The sequence below is a fragment of the Ostrea edulis genome, chromosome 2 (genome assembly GCF_947568905.1).
Source record: "Ostrea edulis chromosome 2, xbOstEdul1.1, whole genome shotgun sequence".
Taxonomy (NCBI): Eukaryota; Metazoa; Mollusca; class Bivalvia; order Ostreida; family Ostreidae; genus Ostrea; species Ostrea edulis.
The window spans coordinates 60,985,346-61,005,329 of record NC_079165.1 but is presented as its reverse complement, the minus strand read 5'-3'; the positions used below and the strand labels follow the sequence as shown (position 1 = coordinate 61,005,329).

Genomic DNA, 19,984 nt, shown 5'->3' with positions numbered 1-19,984 from the left:
AAACAATCAAATAAATGCAGAAGTCATCTTACATGTATTTCATGCAACAGTTTCTAAAACAAATGCTAGTACAAATGTATACGGCTAACAAGTATTTAACTAACAAGTATTCAACATTAGTTGTTAATAGACAACAGAGCTTGCCGGGCAAGTTTTGGGATCATTACTTTTTATGAAAGCAACAAGGACTTTGATGAAGTTGTAATGAGAATCATATGGAAATACTGAGGAATGAACCTGTTCAAAAACTATATCCTGGTAACTCATGTGAACAAATATAGGTGACATACAGCATCTGAATCATGAATGGTTTGTGCATCCAGATGAATAAGCTCAAGCTATGCAAGTTTGAGGATCATATAGAAATTAGTCACTGATCAGTTGCCAAAAAATCACCAAATTCAACTGGTCATGTCTGGAAAATATACATGTAGTTCAGACCCATCACCAATACAAGTTTGAATCATGCAAGATTAATAGTTTCTAAGAAATAGATTACTTCATAAACATAACCCTGCTGTCCCCATATGCTGTCATTGACAACACTGGGGGTATCCCAATAGCTATCTAGACATTTGTCCCGGCAAGCTAAAAAGCATGTATAAATTGTAAAGAAAAATTTATGATCAACATTTTTAAAGACATATATTTTGTATGTGTACAAACTACCTGCAACACATTCTATCAATCACATGTACATGCTTTACATCACACACCAGTTACAAACTGGGCAGTAATCCCCACACACTCTTACTTACTGAAGCCACCTGATACTGATTATTTGTACCCCGATGATCCAAATCATGACACAAGCACGACACAAATAATGCAAACAGCTCTATATCACTGAAAGGTAAAACAATTCATTACAACACAAAACTACTAAACCATCACATTCCACAATGTCTATCAAAAGCATATGATATGGTCAGTGTACAAGATGAAATATTTTCTATACAAGAAGAGACATTTCTTTTTCTCCCTTTTCAAAAATTGTGATATTTAGCATTTTTAAACATCTTGGTTAATTTTTTTTTTGTATACATGACACATATCATATGTCTTTTCAAAATGATCCATGCCCAGTTTGAATCTATTCATATTTACTTACTGAGGACATTTGGTACTGATTATTTGTACCTCTGTGGTCTAAATCATGTCCCAGACTGGACACAAATAGAGCTAGCAATTCCATATCACTGAAATATCAACTCTGCGATTCTCAACATGCTTCAATTATTTCTCAAAGTTTAAAAATGTTGAACAAGTATGTTGGGTTTTTTTTTTTTGGTCTTTTTTTTCACAATTATGATAACAGTTGTTCTAAAAACTGATAGAAAAAAAATCTTTCAAGTCAGTCATTCATGCATACCCTACACAACCATATTGAATTGAATTAATTACAGGTAATGGATAAAAAAAGATGTGATTCAGTTGTTGTCATTCTTTGACCTTGAACATCGAAAGCTTAACAAAATTTAGAATCTATGGATATATTGATAGTTGTTTAGCAAAAAACAAGAGGGCTTTGCCAATAGATTATTGAATATCTAATATGGTACATACAAATTCACCAATTTTGAAATATAATATGTAACATGGCACAAATAATATTTTTGCGAAAAGATAATTTTTAAAGCCATATTATGGGAAAACAAGCATTATCTGTAGATATTTGGAGAATTCTGGGAGATTACTTGTAATATTCAACTTGATGTCACCATTAAAGCATTATGACATCTGGTATAATACTTATCAAATTTATCTTTTGTGCACATGACCATTTATTTCATAGTTGAGTCATTCGAATCAACTGATTTGACATTTTTAGTATAAAGGCAGATTTTTATAATCATCATACTTTGTTCTTTCTAATACTTTGAACTACATAACTTGTACATGAAATATTTCTTATTTCAGTTTTTTTTCTTACTCTAAACACTGATGTAGTTTCAGGTTTGTGATGCACAGATAACAGAAATGTGCCACAGCAAAGGCATGTGTCCAGTTATGATAAGGGGGGTTTCTGTAGCCTTTCTTCACCATTAGTACAAATCTGAAACGAAGATATATATTTACTAGAAGAGCATGTTTCAACTGCAATTCTTATGATTACAGACTACAATTGCTTCAGTTTATATTTGCAAATTTTGTTCTTCATACAAGTATGATTGTAAAATTTGACAGATCATTACCGAACTAAAGTATCTTTTCTTATCCTCCACCTAGATGTAAATCCAAGATCTTCAAACATGGCCAAGACACACTGGAAATAAAAGTAGAGGGCCATGAACAGTAACAGTCACCACTGAGCTATATAACTAGATCAATTAGATATTTATATAATACAGTCACAGTAACAGTCACCACTGAGCTATATAACTAGATCAATTAGATATTTATATAATACAGTCACAGTTTAAACAGTCACCACTGAGCTATATAACTAGATCAATTAGATATTTATATAATACAGTAAAAGTCTTTTAGTACATAGATATAGCAAAATCATGGATATGGAGAAGTTTTACAGAGTCACGTGGAGGTAAATAATTATGAAGTTTACTATTTTTTAGTTTTATAGCGAATAATATTTTTGGGAACAAAGTTATTAGAAATATCAAGTTGGCATATAAATTTCTGTAGGTATTCATTCTTTATTATAAATGGTATTTCTTTGTTTAAACTTCGACGATTTCTTGTAATTTCTAGTATTTAAAATCAGTTGCTATTGAAGTGTGTGTGTGTGTTTTAATTGTGATTATGATTTAGCTGAGTTTCTATGCAGCAAGTCTATTGATATGTATATAATGACCGAGTGCCCATAAGGAGAAATGCCACAGAAATTTGATATGGATGAAAAGTGGAGGATATGTACAACATTTTGAAATTCTTTAACCCCTGCTGGACTTTAAAAAAAATTTCAGATAGCTTTCTACTAAAACTGCATATTTTGACTAAATAAAGTAAATTTAAAAGTTTTCAATTTCAAAATATTGTTGTACATATCCTTCACTTGCATAGGTAATCAAATTTTCCAAGGCTCATAGCTTTTGATGGAAAAGACCGATATGGTGTCCCTTACGGAAAATAACTACTTATAGGTATCCAAATGTATCATTTTTGAGACCTCTGTATTCTTCGTAAACAAAGGAACAAAATTAAGAAAACAATGCAAATGATAGAGGGATTCATATATTTAATGGAGGCTTAGAAATATTTCGTTTGAATTTCCCGGCCGTCCGAAATTACCGGCATTTACTCTTTCAAACTTCCAATCTCGACCCATCCAGAAAGTGAGTGATCAGGAAAACATGACAATGTTAACAATGCATTGTTTAAGTGGTTCACAGAAAAACATGTCCAAAACATCCCTATCAGAGGTCTTATACTTCTTAAGAAAAGGAAGAGTTCATTGGAAAACTAGGAGAACCATCACAGGCTGGCTAGACAGATTCAGGCACAGGATAGTCTGTGAATCAATCTGCAGCAGAAGTGGAGAAGTTGATGCTAACATTTAAAAGATTGGAAAATCAATAAACTTCCAAATTAATCAAAGGTTATAAACCTTGTAACATTTTTAACGTGGATGAAGCAAGTTTATTTACCATATAATAAAATGATAGGCGAGGGAAAATCGTGTGGAGACAATGCATAAAGCAATTTCAAATACTGTACTTACACCCAAGAAAACTATTCAACTGAAAAGTGATAAACGTTCCAGGGGAAAGTCAAAGGACAGATTAACTTTATTGGTTGCCTCAAATACAGATGGTTCAGAAAAGTTGAAATTTAATGTGATTAGCAAATTTGAAAACCCACAATGCCATTTGATCCCTCAAATAAAAAAATGTTTTATTTAATATATACATGTACATACATACAAATATACATGCATAAATACAAAGGATAACCCATGAAAGCTCATTTCCAATGGGGTCCTTTAATGCACAATGTTGGCGCTGGGGTGTGTGTTTGTGTCAGTACATGGGAGTAAACCGGAGTATCTGCAGGGTACAAATGTTTCTGAGTTTACTCAGGTGACCTAATAATGGCTTAACAATAAACCAAGTCTTGCTGTTGGACTACTACTGTACATACACTACATGTCTCAGGGTGTTTACACATTATCTTCTCAATCTGTAATTATCATCTTGCATTTTGAAAGATTCTAAAAGATTTCCAATCTCTATATTTCTACCATATACCAACTCTATAAGCCCAGGGTATATAAATTCCATTAAAAAAATATCTATGCATCATACATGTATATAATGGTACATGTAATAATTGAAGAGTTGTACACATTCAGGTGGACAAACAACAGAAATAATTCAATCAACATAACACTAACCATTGGTGTCTCTAGATCAGGAATTTCCCTTGGAGGAAATGAGAATTTGTCAAATTCCACTCCCCAAATAGCCACAGAGGGAATGTCATTTAGGAGCAGTTTTTCCACATCATCAGGAGAAATCTAAAAAGCAATAGCATTTACTTTTAAATTGTATAGTGTACATGCAATAACAAGTAAATAAATATGACAACCAATATTTTTCCTCTTAACATCTACGTGCAAGTGTAATTTACAGATAATCCATGTCTACTATGATCCAAGTTTTTACAAGATAGTTGAAGCAGAACTCCCTCTAATAATCTGTGTCGGCATAAAGCAGAATTGCCTACAATAATCCGTATTAATTCATAAAATTATGTTTGCTTTCAAGAATCTGATTGGGTCAACGAGTAATAATGTATCACAATTTGGGTTAGTTAAGTTGATTAAAGGCATAAAGCTCACAATCTATTGATTGTGCATTCAAGTCAACAGGGGTCTAATTTCTATTTTAATGATTTTAAACTAAAATCACACAATTTTTTTTCTACAAAATGCAAAATTTTAAACTTCCCACGCAGCAACTATGTTATGCATATTCTGTATCTTTTACTTACATGTATGACAAACTTGAGTGGGGTGTTATACCTCCTTAAATTCTCTACTTTTAGCCCAAATCAGCCGTAAAGTATCATGTTTTGTGCACCTCCCTTTCCCCAAGAAATTCATGTACAATCCATTCAACTAAAAGGATCATCTGATCATCCCTTTTCCCAGGTATTCTGTTTTTAATTTGATAACATTTTTTTTAAAAATCTAAATTATTTTATTATATGGGGCTCACAGCAGGTGGGACAGGTTGACAGGAACTCTATTTTGTATTGCTTATAGGAGTTATATGAGATAGACCACCGTTCGTGATCTTCACCTTTCTAATACCGCATAACCTCTAGTATCTATTTTAGATATTCTCACCACTTAAACCACTCAGACTCCCTTGGGAATTGCTTGCTTAATATGAAACTTCCCACTTGTTCCATTTCCATTTGAGGTTCACTAATTCATGTTTTGTCTTTTCAAACTTAATCTTGCCCAAAAAAACATATGCAACATATATCATTAGCACTTGATCAGCAATATTTTAAACATGAAATGAATTTCAATTTACAATTAAGGTGAAGGCAATTAAGTGAACAATACAGAATGGAATGTTTAAAAGTTACAAAACAAAATGGAGCCTAGCAAAGTCAGGGAAACTTTCAGGAAAGAAATTATAATGAAAATATATATATAATGTCATATACACATGACAAATTTGAAAAACAATCTCAGACTTTAAAAAAATGTGTTTTTGAAATACATGTACTATATGAGCTGCAATATCGTTTTCTGTAAAATTCTTCAGAAATTTATAATGATCAAATCATAACCAATCTTGTGCACCGATTTTGAATGAGATTAAATACATACAGCATCAACATTTCCAAGGGATATTAGGAATTAGCTGATTAGACAACATCTATGAAATGATAATGAATGATCTCAGTACCAATAGACTGATGTATTTGTGCATTCATCCATTCAACCAGAATTCAGTCAGAACTAGCTCTTTGAAAGATGACATTCAGATGAAAGAGTCCAAGGAATAGAAAGGAGTGTGGAAGTATTTATTCGGTAACCACATATCAAATTTCAAATAGTTAAAGCATAGTGGAAAAAAGTCTGGAAAACTATATCCGGCACAACCCCATAAAGCTTGTTAAATTCACTTAACTGTGATGAAACTTAAAATTAACCTGTAAACATACATTAGTAAACCACATACCAAATTTCAGCTTCCTAAATCAAGCATGATGAAAACAAGAGGCCCAAGGGCAACAATGCTCACCTAAGTCGCATGGCCCTGCTGTTCTTTTTCAAGATTTTTTTACCCTATTTATTCCCACAAAAGATTTGGACTCCATATATGACCCTATCCTGGCCCAATAGGTTCATGACCTAACGAAATTTGAATTCACACAATACAGGGATGCATCTATAACAATTTACCAACATGGTCTTGTGTTCTAGAGGAGATTTTTCTAAAAACATTTTTTTTCTATCTTCATGTACTATTAATAATTTGATCCCTGATTCCAGCCCCACTCTTAGACCCAGGGTCCATAATTTGAAAAAAAAACAACCCAAAACTTGAGACCACACAACTTGGAAATGTTTGCATAATAATGATTTAATATGGTCCTGCAACTCGAATGTTTTAAAATATATATAATGTTTTATATATATATATATATATATATATCTCTGGGGGCCATGATTTCGAACTTGAATCTTCATTATATCAGAATAAGCTTTCACATAAGTTGCATCTTTTCTGGCCTAGTGGTTGTTAAGAAGATCTTCAAATGATTCCATCCTATATTTTTTTTGTTGCCTTTTCTTTATTATTCAGTCTTAGAAGGGGGATATGGCCCTTCATCTCAACAAATTTGAATCCCCTTCACCCAAGGATACTCTGTATGAATACAGATCTAGTGTTTGTCTTAAAATCTGGGAATTCTGACAGACAGGAAAGGAGAATGTTAATATAAGAAATAAACTTCATTTTTGAAAATGCATGAGGGTATGCACTGCAATGCTTCGAGTTGATTTACCTCACAAAGTGTTATTTATTTCTTAAATACTGCAAATTTATTAAGGACAAAAATTTTTGAATTTACTATTAAACAGTACTCTTTAAAAGTGAATTTGTATTCAAGCAATATAATTGCCTGTGAATAATCATACAATGCTGGTTTATTGCAGTTATCAATGCCTACTATCTCATTTTGAAACACATATAAATTTACTATTTCCTAACAGTTTACTAATAAATTTACAGAAATAACAAATCTGATTACCTTAATATTTTATTACAAAATGAGTGTGTGCCATGTTGTTATTTCTGTCACCATAATCCTTGGGAATTGTGATCTTGATTAAGAATTTTACCATTTCTTGGTTGCACAAAATATATGACTAAAGTTTTTCCTGGATTTTTTTTTTTGAAAGTGGGGATGAATAGGGGTGAGGGTGGGTCTGCACAATACATGATACTTCACAGTATTCAAAATACATATGATAATTTTTGTACATAGGGTGTAGCTTGATAGCAGACTGAACATTTTCTTTCAGAAAGATAATTTGATCAATGTACTTGATGTATGCATATTCAAAGAATTTGTATGACGATGGTAGTTAGAAAATGTTGTGTTTTATATGTGTTTATGTGTTAGCGAATGATACGAAATAAATAATTTGTCTGCACATTCTGCACTGTCTTAGTTCAAAGCACTTCATTACGTTAAAAAAATTTAAAATAAACCCACTTGTAATGTATCTAAAAATATATGTAATGCTAAATCTCAGAATAAATCCATGGTTTTCCCCCAAATATTGATTAATTAATGATTATTTGAATTTAATCAAATAATGTTTGACAGGATATTGTACTTTCTGGGTTATATTTTGCAGTGGAAATGCTATATATAGAGTAATGAAAATATATGTCCTTTAAAATAAGATACATGTATTACTTCTTACATTTGCACATTGTGTGTGTTAATTCCAATTGATACATGCTGTGAAAAAATGCTCTAAAATTGACCTCGTGTGCACACCGAAAGTGCATTCTTATCAAACTTAAAGAAGATAGAAAAACATTCCATGTCCATCAAAATCAAAAGAACTTCAACTCAATATTTATGAAAAATTGGAAACATCACAAAGAATTCAAAGAGGAGGCTTGGGTAAGAATACATCAATGAACTCAGGCCATGCTACATTCATTACAAAATAATCTGAAATACTGACCAACATTCTTCAAACTGTTATTTTTACCTTGCTATATTTATTTTTAGAAAAAGGAAGACCAACCTGCATATGAAATATCATTAGTTCATTTGCTAATCTATTTCTGTGTTGTGAATCTTGAAGCTTCTTGTACATAAGACACTGCAAAAGGAAAAGTCATCCCCATCATTGTACAAACCAGTCTCTGGGTGTTTTAACCACTTACACTAGCACCTAAATGCTATTTCCTAAAATAGCACTCTTTCCAAAAATTTAATACTGCAATCACGCCTGAAAAAAAATGTCAGTAAAGAGCTACCTGGAGAAAGTATGAGCTACCACATGTTAACAGAAAAGCTAAAGCAAAAACAGCTGGAAAATAAAACAAAAGATGTGTTGTAAAAAAACTAAATACTGGAGACTACATTGTTTTAGTGCTACAACAATACCGAAACAACACTGCAATCTACCCAGTTACCTTCATGTGGTACATCATTAATTCATTGGCTAAACTGTTACGATACTGTGCAGCTAAAACATTCTGGTACATCAGCGACTGGAATTTAGTTTGAAAAAGTAAAGTTACTGAAAGCTTTAACTAGCAGCTGCTGGTACTGGAAAAGACCTGGAGAAGTAAATTGTTAATATTTTACTGTGATCCTAAAAACATGGAATGCCAGAAAGCTACATTTATGACAAACTCTACATATTGTCATACAAGCTTACTTTCAAAAGAGCAATCTTCACTAATTGCATCTAACTTTATTGCCAGGTTTCAATGCTAACTTACGTTGGATGTAATATAATGGAAAATATTAGCAATAACTTTTGTTAATAACATGAAAGCACAGCCTATTGTTTCTTGGCAAATTTAATAAATGCAGGAATGAGGAAAGTCTGGCCAAAATGATTAAAACTTCATAAATCATCTGCAAATCTTGTTAGTTCTGCAGGGAAAATGAAAATACACATGTATTAGAAAAAATACAAACATACCCTTTAGATCTGCATGCAAACAATACTCATCAAGACATGTGAATTAAACTTCATAAACACATGACCTTAACAGTCACCCGAGTACTAAAGTAATACACAGTAAAAATAACATTAGAAATGTAGCATGTTCAAGGTGCATTGACTGCATCTCTCATGCTTTGATAACCAGGTGTTGTCAGCTGTTTTTATTTTGGTTGGTTGGTTGGTGATCAATAGTCATAATAATTAAGTACTTCTTATGTTTCTCCATTACAAAATTATGACTTGGAATCATATTTCTACTATTTGTATTTGTGACCTTAATCTTGGCCAGATTTCCTTGGTTCAAATGCTTGACTGACTGTCTGGTCTTAAAAAAAGTTTCAATTAAAGAAAATTTGACTTTCTAATGTCTATTAGTTGTGAAGTTATGGGTAAGGACAAATAATCTTTTCTTAACCAGTACTCCAAGCCTTATCATATTTGGTTATAAGTTTTGTTTGTTGTTTTATGTCCCTTCGAGGATTTTTACACATACTGAAACATCACCAGCTGTAGGTGAACTGCCACAAATTTAGACTTAGGCCTAAAAAAAATTAATTACTTATTTGGTTCTCAGGCCCGCCCGAATCTCTTTTAATTAATCTGCACATTACCCATTTTTATCATTAAATGAATAAAACAAACTTTCTCTCATGCACTCATAGGGTGCTAAAAAAACCCACGGAAACCCCTGCCGCATTTTAGATACTCCTGTCAGTAAAATGTTTGACAAACGTCTGGATGATAAAGACATGTGGCCTAGTTGCAAATGGCTGCTGAGTTACATGCAACAGGATAGTTTTGGCTGGTAAGTTTTGGCGCAATGGCATTGATTTCGGTGCAGATCCAAAAAGGATCAATCATTATACTTCCGTGGCATATAGTTGGTGGATTTTCAGATGCATGTTCCATGCTAGAACTATATAATTCCATAAGAGATGGTTCCCTCTACCTAGGAACTAGTTGGATGTTTCCTGAGAAGTTTGGTGATATGCAGATTTCATTAAGTGTTGGAAAATCAATGAAGGAAATAATAACCAAGTAATTAAATTTTTTGGCCTTATGCATGGTATTCCAGATCATAGCAAATGAGGGTACTATACTGTTTCAGCAACGACACAGGACCTCGGTTTTTAAGGCCCTATTTGAAAGATCCGCGGCTCTCACTTCTAAATGCCAAAAGTTTGGCAAAGGAACATTACCGTAATTACCTATCTTTATATTTTACATCTTAGGTTTGACATAATGAGGTTTGAACTTACAAGCTCCTAGTCAGAAAGCATATGCTCTAACCATTAAGCCACTGCAAATGATAGTTTTGTACAAAATATAAACAGTCTCATGTCTCTCCATCACAAAGAAGTAACCCGAACAGTTATCTTTAGTTCTATGTCAATGGTTACCATAAACTTGACAATATGACCTTGATCTAGGTCTAAGATGCAATGTCTGGTCTGCTCATCTTGAAGACAAGCTTTTAGAGATTAAATACATTTTCATTATATGGCCTATTTATTCAGCAACATCCTAGTGGCTGAAGCCAATTCAGGGAACTTGGTAGATTTTCCGGTAGAGATATCCATGCTCATTATAACTACATGTATGCAAAAAGTTTGTCTTCAGCATGTTCAGGAGTAAAGAAAAAATATTTACTGTAAAAGCCTTTCCTCTTTATCACCTATCTATATGTAACCCCATGCTAGGGATTGAATCCCTAATTCTGGAGCCATGAATATCACAACTTTGGCTGAGCCCTCCATATTTCAATAGTTTGTTTTATACATGTTTACATTTAAAACAGATTCCATCAACATTTTTAATGTTGGCCTCATTCCTTGGGCCAAAAGGTGACAATTAATGAACACAAAATCAACAAATTTCATTCTCCTATCCCTAAAAACACACACAAAATTTTTTAAATAAATAAAATAAAATCACAGAGTATACAGCATAGGTATGAAATTTTCAATATATATAATTTTTTATAACATTAAGCACCCATGTAAAGATGCTACACATCAATTTTGGTGAAAATTTGCCAAGTAGTGTCTGAGCAAAAGTTCTAAAGTTTACGAGTGACTCAGATGACCTATAAAAAATTCTAAAATATTAACAATGCAAAAGTTTATTTAAGGCGACACTACGGAACATTTTGCCAAAAATATTTGTAAACAGAACATTCCTGTATCATTGCATTATTGAAAGAATATTAAACTTCGTAATAAAAAAAAAAAAAAAAAAAAAAAGTGTGGGCATGTGCAGATGACGTATCATTTTCTAAAGTGGCAGACTGTTTTCCAGTTTCAACTGTCAGATGAAAAATAACTTCCGGAAAATCTGGTAGTTATGAAATGCTACATCTGTTTTGATAGTTATTCTCATTGTTTGTTGTTTACTTCACATACCATATTCATCCTATAAGTGCCCCATGGACTTTTTTTAACTCTCAAAAATTAACAGCCCCTCCCCTCCCCCCTAAATAAAGTACACTCGACTTACCTTAAACTAGCAATAGCTACTATATCTTTGTGTATTTACAATACTGTTTTGACAATTTGAAATAAATCAATAACCAAGACCTAAGTGGATTTTATCATCGTACAGGAAAGTATAACCACTCATTTAAAACATTTCTCAAAGTTTCACTCAAAATGTAACAAAACAAAATAATCGCCCACCTTTTCCAATTTTCTAAGCTCAATAGGATGAATACGTAATTAATTCAATGTAAAATAAATACTTCATCTTCAACATTTTTCTGATTGAATGTATATAAAAGACATGTGATGCGAATGTGAACTTACTAACCAAGTTAACTTGAAAATATATATATGCACAAAAATCTCAGGAGTTCTTTATTTAATAGCAAGGAATTATTAAATGCTTATCAAAGTTCCAAACCTTATGTGATAACATTGTTTTTATCCTTTTATAGACATACATAAACATAATACAAATTAATTCAAGTAATTTTGAGCCGTAGTGCCCCTTTCATTTTATTCTTCAATCATACTTCAAATCATATTATTTCATGTACTAATCAATGATATAATTATCTTGTGGTCTTTACAAGAACTGTAAACTTAATACATATGTTTTAAATATTGCTATAGATCAATTCTTCAGTTAGTTCCACAAGTAAATAAATCAATATAAAACAGCGGACATACATGGCTAATACTTATACAGCAGTATACAGCAAATGCCGAGGCTAGATCCTCATCAAACGCAGTGAAGTGCTGTCCTGTTTTCTTGTTACAGAGCTGGGCCACACCAAGGACATCCCCTGCACAACAAATAAAGAGGTCACACCCAAATCAAATGTATAGTAAAGATACGATCCCACCCCAAATTACTGTCATATTCACAAATAAAATTCCTACTAAAATCATAGCATTACACTTGATAAATGTATCATTCAGCATATCTAAATTCATTTCAATGTATATAGTTAACTTTATCTTTATTTTGCTTACCTTTTTCATTCTTTATTGGAAAGCATAGTATATTTCTGAAAAATAAGGAACATGTTTATGCAGGAATTATGCATCAAATTTACACTGCATACCTATAGAAAGGCCTCTTAGAAGGGGCTTTAATACAAAATAGTGGGCAAGGTATTACCTTGTTCTAAATCCTGTAGAATCATCTATGCCTCTGTAGAACATTGGGTGGGAGTAAGCATCTTTGATGTTCAGCAAATTGCCTTAAATTAAATTGATTGAACATATTCTACATCAATTTAATATTGTTCATTAAATCTACTGGTAACTGAAGTGATTACCGGTACAACCTAGGCCTATTCAAGTGTATATTAATTAGGTACCTGTAGTAGCAACATGTCCTGCTATTCCCTGAGTTATAGGCATTCTGATTTCATTATGCTCCTACAAAATCAATGTACTGGTAATTGTATATTGCACTGACAACATTAACTTTACACAGAAACACTCATATACACTTTGGTACAGACCTCTTTGCTGTTGGTAGATATCCCATCAAACACCTCTGCCACAAGTTCTTTTGTCTCTTTGTCAATCAAAAATACAGAACATCTGTAATAATCAGAAAATGAAAACTTATTTTTAGTCATTCAAATTTCTTGATATTAATCTTTAATTCATTCTCCTTATCAAAATACATAATATGTACATCCTCAATATTTCTCAACAAACTTGCTATACCTTTCAGCCTGCGTAAGATTCCTTGCCTCTTGCATAATTTCTCTAAGAAGTTTGGTCAGATCATCTGTCAATGAAAAAATTAATCTGTGATACACAAGTATTTAATCCATGTAATACATGTAATGTGAAGAACATGAAAATGATTTATGATATTAAAATTCTTAGAATTACTTGAGGAATAAATGTCTAGGTTGTTTGTATTAAAGAGACAACAAAGGCTCAGAGTAAGTTTGCATTATCGGGGAAGCTGATTATGCAGAAATCAACTCAATGACATGCTTTCATTGTTTACTTATCCCCCATAATACAAATAAAATAGAAATTTCTTCCATCTATTCTTATTTTGAAATTCAACTTGTTTCTTCTCATAAAGAGATGTTTTTATGTCAAATTAAAGGGTCTGCATTTCATTGAGAAATATATAGTTAAAATAACATACTGGTTTCTTAATGATGAAGCATTAGTTATGGTTTGAGCCTAATTTGGCCCTGCAAAATGGTGAAAATTCAAGTGAAATTCTTTAGATTTTAAAAAATGCAAATTTTTCCAACTTTATTTCTTATGTGAAAAAATCATGAATATATTTACCACAAATTTAGAGTAATTTTAAACAAAGAAATTAAGTTTTTATTGTCTGCTGTCATTTTTTGACTCGCAGCATCCTGTGGATTTTTTTTCATTTAAAAAACACAAACAACATAGTGAACAGGAATAATATTTTTCACAAAGACTTATCTTTGAACAATACATGAAGTAATGAAATAAATCTTGTTCATAATATTCTCTTTATTTACAGAATGACAAATGATGCAAAATACATGTGTGTACTTTTTCATCACTATAACAAATCTAACATTCATGTCATTATCTTCAGACTGTCAACAAGTCCATTAAAATGAAAATGTATACATCCTTAATCGAAATAAAGTGAACTTTAAAATATTGAAAGTCTTGTATTTGGGGCCTATAAAATTAGATCCAAACCACATCTATGATTAAGTCTCGAGTTTTTTTGGGGGTGTTTTTGTTTTAAATTGCTTCATCATTAGAATTTTCAGTATACATGTATTTCCATATCATGATTACGTAACTTATAGGAACTCATTAGTATTTGAAGTATGAAAAAAGTGATAGTTGAGGACAACATCACTTATTCATACTAGGAACAAATGCAGCATGTAGAAATAGTCATGTTTAATTTTGATTTGTTTTCTGAAGTACAATCTCTCAATAATGCAAATACAAATATAATATTCAGGAGCCTCTGCTGGAGACTCGGATAAAATGCAAATATATCTTTATACTTTTAGTCACAAATATTGAATCATACACAAGCTCAATGATATAAACAATTTTCTCCTGATGAAATTTTTACCTTCAATATGAAAGAGTCCCCGAGAGTTACGTAATTGTGATATAGTGAATCAAAAAGCAACAAGGACAAAGTAAATTAAATTTAAATATTCAATCAATAGAATTGATGGCAACTACCAGAAATGAAGAACATTACTTACTTTCTGACAATGTAACAGCAACTTAGAATGTTAACTAATGAAATAGGAATTCAAAAACATTTGCTACAATTAATTAATAGTTTAATGGGAAAATTAGAAAATGGTTCAACAAAACGCTGAAAATGGTTCAACTGAACTCTACATAAAGTCTGACGTAATAAAAGAATGGGCCTACACTTGGTAATAATGCAAACATCTGTGGCAGGAGGCTGTAGGTGTTTGATATACTCCAAATCTTTGTCATGCTTGTCTGAGCTACAACCTGAACTCCTCTCAGAGCACTTATCAGCTGAGGAGTAGGTTGAAATATTTGGCACTCTTTGATGTGAAAAGCTGTTTGTCTCACAAGAAGTAGTATCCTCTACAATAATCTTTATATCCGTTCCTGGAATTGAAGATCTGGAACATATTAAACCAACATCCCTGACAACAGAATCCTGATTGTTGGAGGAAATTATGAGTGGATCTATGAAGGGCTCCACATCTTCAATGAAGGCATAATTTAAACAATGTTTGCTGTCTTTAAATTGTGACTGCGAGTCTGTCAAGGCATTTTTCACATTGGATATGGCTGGTTCACTGTGCGAGAGCTTTACCTCTCTCCATTTTAACTCAAGAGTTGACTCCTTTATACTTCTGCACATTCCCTGTTCTGAACTACTGCTGAAAATACTTCTATCAGTAAGGGTATCATAAAACACCTCTGATTTTTCATCCTTCTCATCCATGTCAAACTCTTGTTCCAAATCGCCTTGTGAACCCACAGATGTATTATCCATGGCATCATCTTCTGCAGTATGAAAAGATTTTTGAGACATTTCTTCTGGTGGAACATTAAGTGTAGTGGTATTCATGAATATACTGCCTTTATCTGTACTTCCACTTTGTCTCATTTCATTGCCTTCTTTAAAGTCATCATCTTTTGTCACAGCAATGTGCAACCGTGACACAGCTGGCAGACACGAGTCACTGCATTCACTGTCACCACCTAATTTAGTAACAGCTTCTTTATATGAAACTTGGTCAGAGATGCTTATTTCATGTCTCTCAAATTTGTTTTCCAACTTGAGAACTTCTGACTGAAATGCAGAGGACAAACCAGACCCAGTATTGCCTGATTTACAACTAGATTTGACCAACAAACTCTCTTCAGTGAAAGATTCATCCATTTCAGATCTGCTACCAGAAGTTGCAAGTTGTGCCTCTTCATTTGGCTGCAATTCACCACAAGTTTTAAAATCATCAATTTCCACACAAACCCTACATTGTTCACCCTCAGCTGTAAATGTTTTGCTTTCACTCATAGCATTTGAGGCAGAAACAGTTGAGGTATGTTTAACGGTATTCAACAATGAATCATTCCCAGCGGCAATGTAATCAGTTTTTGGTGATAGTTTTTTCACTGGTTCTTGAATCCTGTCCATTATCTCTACTTCATTTCTTCCTTCTTTTTGATCGTTTTTCTTTCTCTGCTCAAATAATTCAGGATCTTTAAAGGTCAATTCCTGTTGTAATGGAATAATGGAGAAGTCCACCTTAGGCTGTATGAATTCGTTATCAATGAAGGAATCATTTTCATTGCTTCCCTTTTTACATTTTGCAGTTCTTCCTGTTTTTGTAAAACTTGAAGAATTGCACACACCATTCAAACTTCCTCTGAAATCTGATTGGATGACCTCACCGTTGTCTTCATAGTGGTTTTTCTCATTTTCAGATATTTCTTTTTCACCAGAGTCAATACAATCTGAATGTAATTGTGAGTTTTCCATTCTGTTCTTCAAACTCTGGGAAAATTCTTCATTTCTAGCACAAAGGTCAAAATCTTCCTTTTCAGTATAAACAGAACTGAAGTATCTTCTTTTTGCATTTGATTTTTGATAGGAAACTGAGAGAGAACGCTCAGAATTTGGAGAGCCTACAATTTCTCTCGGAGCAGTTATGAACTGGCTTGCAAAATATGTCAAAGATCCCGACATTGGGTTTAATGAACTTTTACATGTATTTACATGAATTTTTCTATGATCTGCTAATGGTAATGATTTACATGCTTTTGCAGAACCATTGCTATTTTTGTGCTTGCTTTGCCCTTTCACTTTATTTGGGATTGAAACTTGTTCTTTATACTTTTCCAGAAAATATGCCAGATAATTAAAGCTAGCTAGTTCCTCACTGTGTCTCACAGTAAACTCACCTAAATGAGTGAATAGATTTCTGGCCACTTGTAGCATAGCCTAAAAAAGACAAATTCTCTTGTTTAACCACAAAATCTAATAATATAATTCTAATAGTACTTTGTAATTTCATAATTATTAAAAAATACACTTAACACATCTTTATCCCTAGTTATTTTCAAGGTTTTTCATCTAATCATGATTTTTATATTTATTCTATGCATGGTATGTCTTTGTTACATAGAATTAATACCCCCCCCCCCCCCCCCCCCCCCCTAAATACAGTACAGTACTCCGCCAATTCATCAAAGTCATGTTAACCCTGTTACATAAACCCCCTATAATAATGTTTCTAACCTTTTGCCATCTGCCAACATACTTTGTGAAATATCCTTCAATTACCCCTGCTAATTCACCTCCAGGAACAAATGATCCATGTGTAGAGCAGATATTTGAGTTATTTGGTGTTTATATTACACTTCTTTGTGTAGTTCGATTTAAATTCAATATTAAGGAGACTTAAAAAATTTAATTGTGTGATTCTAGATACATTTTGAAGTCAACTGAAATTAATAAATACTGAAAACAGGGAAGTATTTGCCTCCATTGTATCCCCCCCCCTCCCCCTTGCCCTCGTTGTCAGTGATTAAGTCATACCGTTTTATCTGAATAAAACCATGAAAATTCATGCCCTTGAATATCAATAAAACCAATATTATCTCAACTCTCACAGAAGCACAAATTATGGTTTCAATATTTTTTTGTTTGACTTTGACTTAATTTGGGAAAAATGAAAAAAAATGAGAGAAATTACATGAGATCATCAAAGCAAGTCAACAATTGAATTTTCAAAAATCAATTTTCTAGACTTCATCAAAATGAAATATACTAAATGTGAATGTTCAATTATAGTAATTGCATTGTATCATGATAGTCAATGGGGAAATTCTCATAAGCTTAACTTAAACTTTGATTTCTTCTACTATAATGCAACCCTGGTTATTATGAAAAAAATGTGTAGGTAAGGAAGTTGGCAGCATATTGGAGGAGCACTGTATTATATAATAGCTAAAAAAAGTGCAAACCATCTTTGTCACTTTTATAGTATGAACAGAACAGAGTAATTACTAAATTAAAGAGTATCAGAATTCTTTGAAGGCTGCTAACCTGAGTGTGAAGTTTGAGCTTTCGTTCATTTTGAAATGCTAGAGTGCTTGTTAAGACTGTCGATGTGTACTGGAAACACTGAAGAATGGCCTGCAGGTCATCATTTGTAAAACTATAAAAAGTCCAAAATTGATGTAGACAGAATCTCAGAGTATCAGTAAAGAGACTCACCGGATGGCAATGCCTTTAGCATTGATATACTTTTTTTTATCAAATAGATTTTATTAAACAATAAATAGGTTCATGAAACACTATGCCCCCAGTGGTAACAAAGAAACAAAATGAAAAGTCTTGTCATAAGGAATCTTAGTATATATACAAAATATGAAAGCCTTACCAGAAATAATTTAAGAAATATTACCTAGGTCAACTTTTCTTAAAAGTAGATAAAGTTGTAATGTCACAAGGTCAAAAACATTGGTACCAAAATAAAGATCTTATCACAAGGAATGCACATAAGAATATGACAGCCCTATCACTCACCATTGAAAAGTTATGAGCAAGGGTTAAAGTTTTAAAATTTGGGTCAAACTCCAAAGTCAAGGTCAAGATCACATGGACAAAGATCATGTTATCAAATGAAAGGTCTTCTAGTAAGGAATCTACATGTATATACGAATGGAACATGAAAGCTCTACCTGAAATAGTTTTGAGATATTGCCTAGCATGATTTGAAAAAACTTGAATCTGCACTATGTCAGGAAGCTTTCATGTAAATTTCAGCTCTTCTGGCCCAGTGGTTCTTGAGAAGATTTTTAAATGACCCCACCCTATTTTTGCATTTTTGTGATTATCTCCCCTTTGATGGGGGCATGGCCCTTTATTTGAACAAACTTGAAAGCCCTTTACCCAAGGATGCTTTGGCCAAGTTTGGTTATAATTGGCCCAGTGGTTCTGGAGAAGAAGTCGAAAATGTAAAAAGTTTACAGACAGACAGATAGACGACAGACAAAGCTCACTTGAGCTTTCAGTTCAGGTGAGCTAAAAAGTTTCTCAGACTGACAAACAGACAGGACAAAAACAAGATGCCCTCCATTCTTTGATATGGGGACATGTAAAGGTATAACTAAAATATAAATTCATAATATGTTAGGAAAGTTTTTCTTTTCGAAGTCAAAGGTATGATTTACATATCTACAGTAGGAACGTATCTTTATTTTGATCTACAGATTTAATATGCATTATATATATCTCTCAAATTGTTAAATGAATGTGAAGATTTACTTACTTTTCAGCCTCTTTTTTATTCACAACACAAGCTAAAGCTATTAAACCCTCATTGTTTCTGCTAGATACTGGAACACATAACATGGACTTTAATTTCACTCCTACCAAATTTTCTATGTCTTTCCTCTTATCCTATAAAAAAAATTTGACATAAAGGCACAAATAATTTACAGAGCAACATTTTCTTCTATAGATTCCTTGGGTATACATGTATTTACATTTCTTAAAGCAATATGTTTTTATGTTGTACAACTGCTAAAATGTGGTAATTCTACACTCATACCCTGTATGAGAATATTACATTTAAAAGGTTTTTAGAATCATTTTTGAAAAAAAGTATTAAGGAAGTTAGTTCCTAAGCTTTTGAGCACAACATTGCAGAATGCTATAACTTTGTATATACTAGTTCAATACTGACTCCATTGGTACAGACATATCATACATCTACTAATTAATCCCATTCAGTAGAAAAATATTGTCAATTCAAATTTTGAAAGGGTTAATTTTGGCAGGGACTACATTGTGTGGTGGAGGGAT

General features: G+C 32.5%; 1 protein-coding gene across 9 annotated transcripts in view; it reads right to left on the bottom strand.

Annotated features, from left to right (window-relative positions):
* The window catches only part of LOC125681821 (cGMP-dependent 3',5'-cyclic phosphodiesterase-like), a 107,589-nt gene that overhangs the window by 9,317 nt on the left and 78,288 nt on the right, over nt 1-19,984 (bottom strand). For 4 of the 9 annotated variants that reach the window (XM_056154671.1, XM_056154668.1, XM_056154672.1 and 1 more), the window contains 14 exons: nt 19,449-19,579; nt 18,221-18,332; nt 15,058-17,113; nt 13,369-13,432; nt 13,158-13,239; nt 13,011-13,071; nt 12,809-12,890; nt 12,661-12,695; nt 12,355-12,470; nt 8,252-8,329; nt 4,355-4,477; nt 2,196-2,266; nt 1,934-2,056; nt 759-846 (listed from right to left, as the gene is read on the bottom strand). In XM_056154671.1, the coding sequence (XP_056010646.1) occupies nt 759-846; nt 1,934-2,056; nt 2,196-2,266; nt 4,355-4,477; nt 8,252-8,329; nt 12,355-12,470; nt 12,661-12,695; nt 12,809-12,890; nt 13,011-13,071; nt 13,158-13,239; nt 13,369-13,432; nt 15,058-17,113; nt 18,221-18,332; nt 19,449-19,579 (3,222 nt within the window). Of the gene's footprint in view, nt 1-758; nt 847-1,111; nt 1,200-1,933; nt 2,057-2,195; nt 2,267-4,354; nt 4,478-8,251; nt 8,330-8,645; nt 8,724-12,354; nt 12,471-12,660; nt 12,696-12,808; nt 12,891-13,010; nt 13,072-13,157; nt 13,240-13,368; nt 13,433-15,057; nt 17,114-18,220; nt 18,333-19,448; nt 19,580-19,984 lie in introns of all 9 variants that reach the window. The other 5 variants (XM_056154667.1, XM_056154669.1, XM_048922048.2 and 2 more) reach the window with 5 other exon arrangements.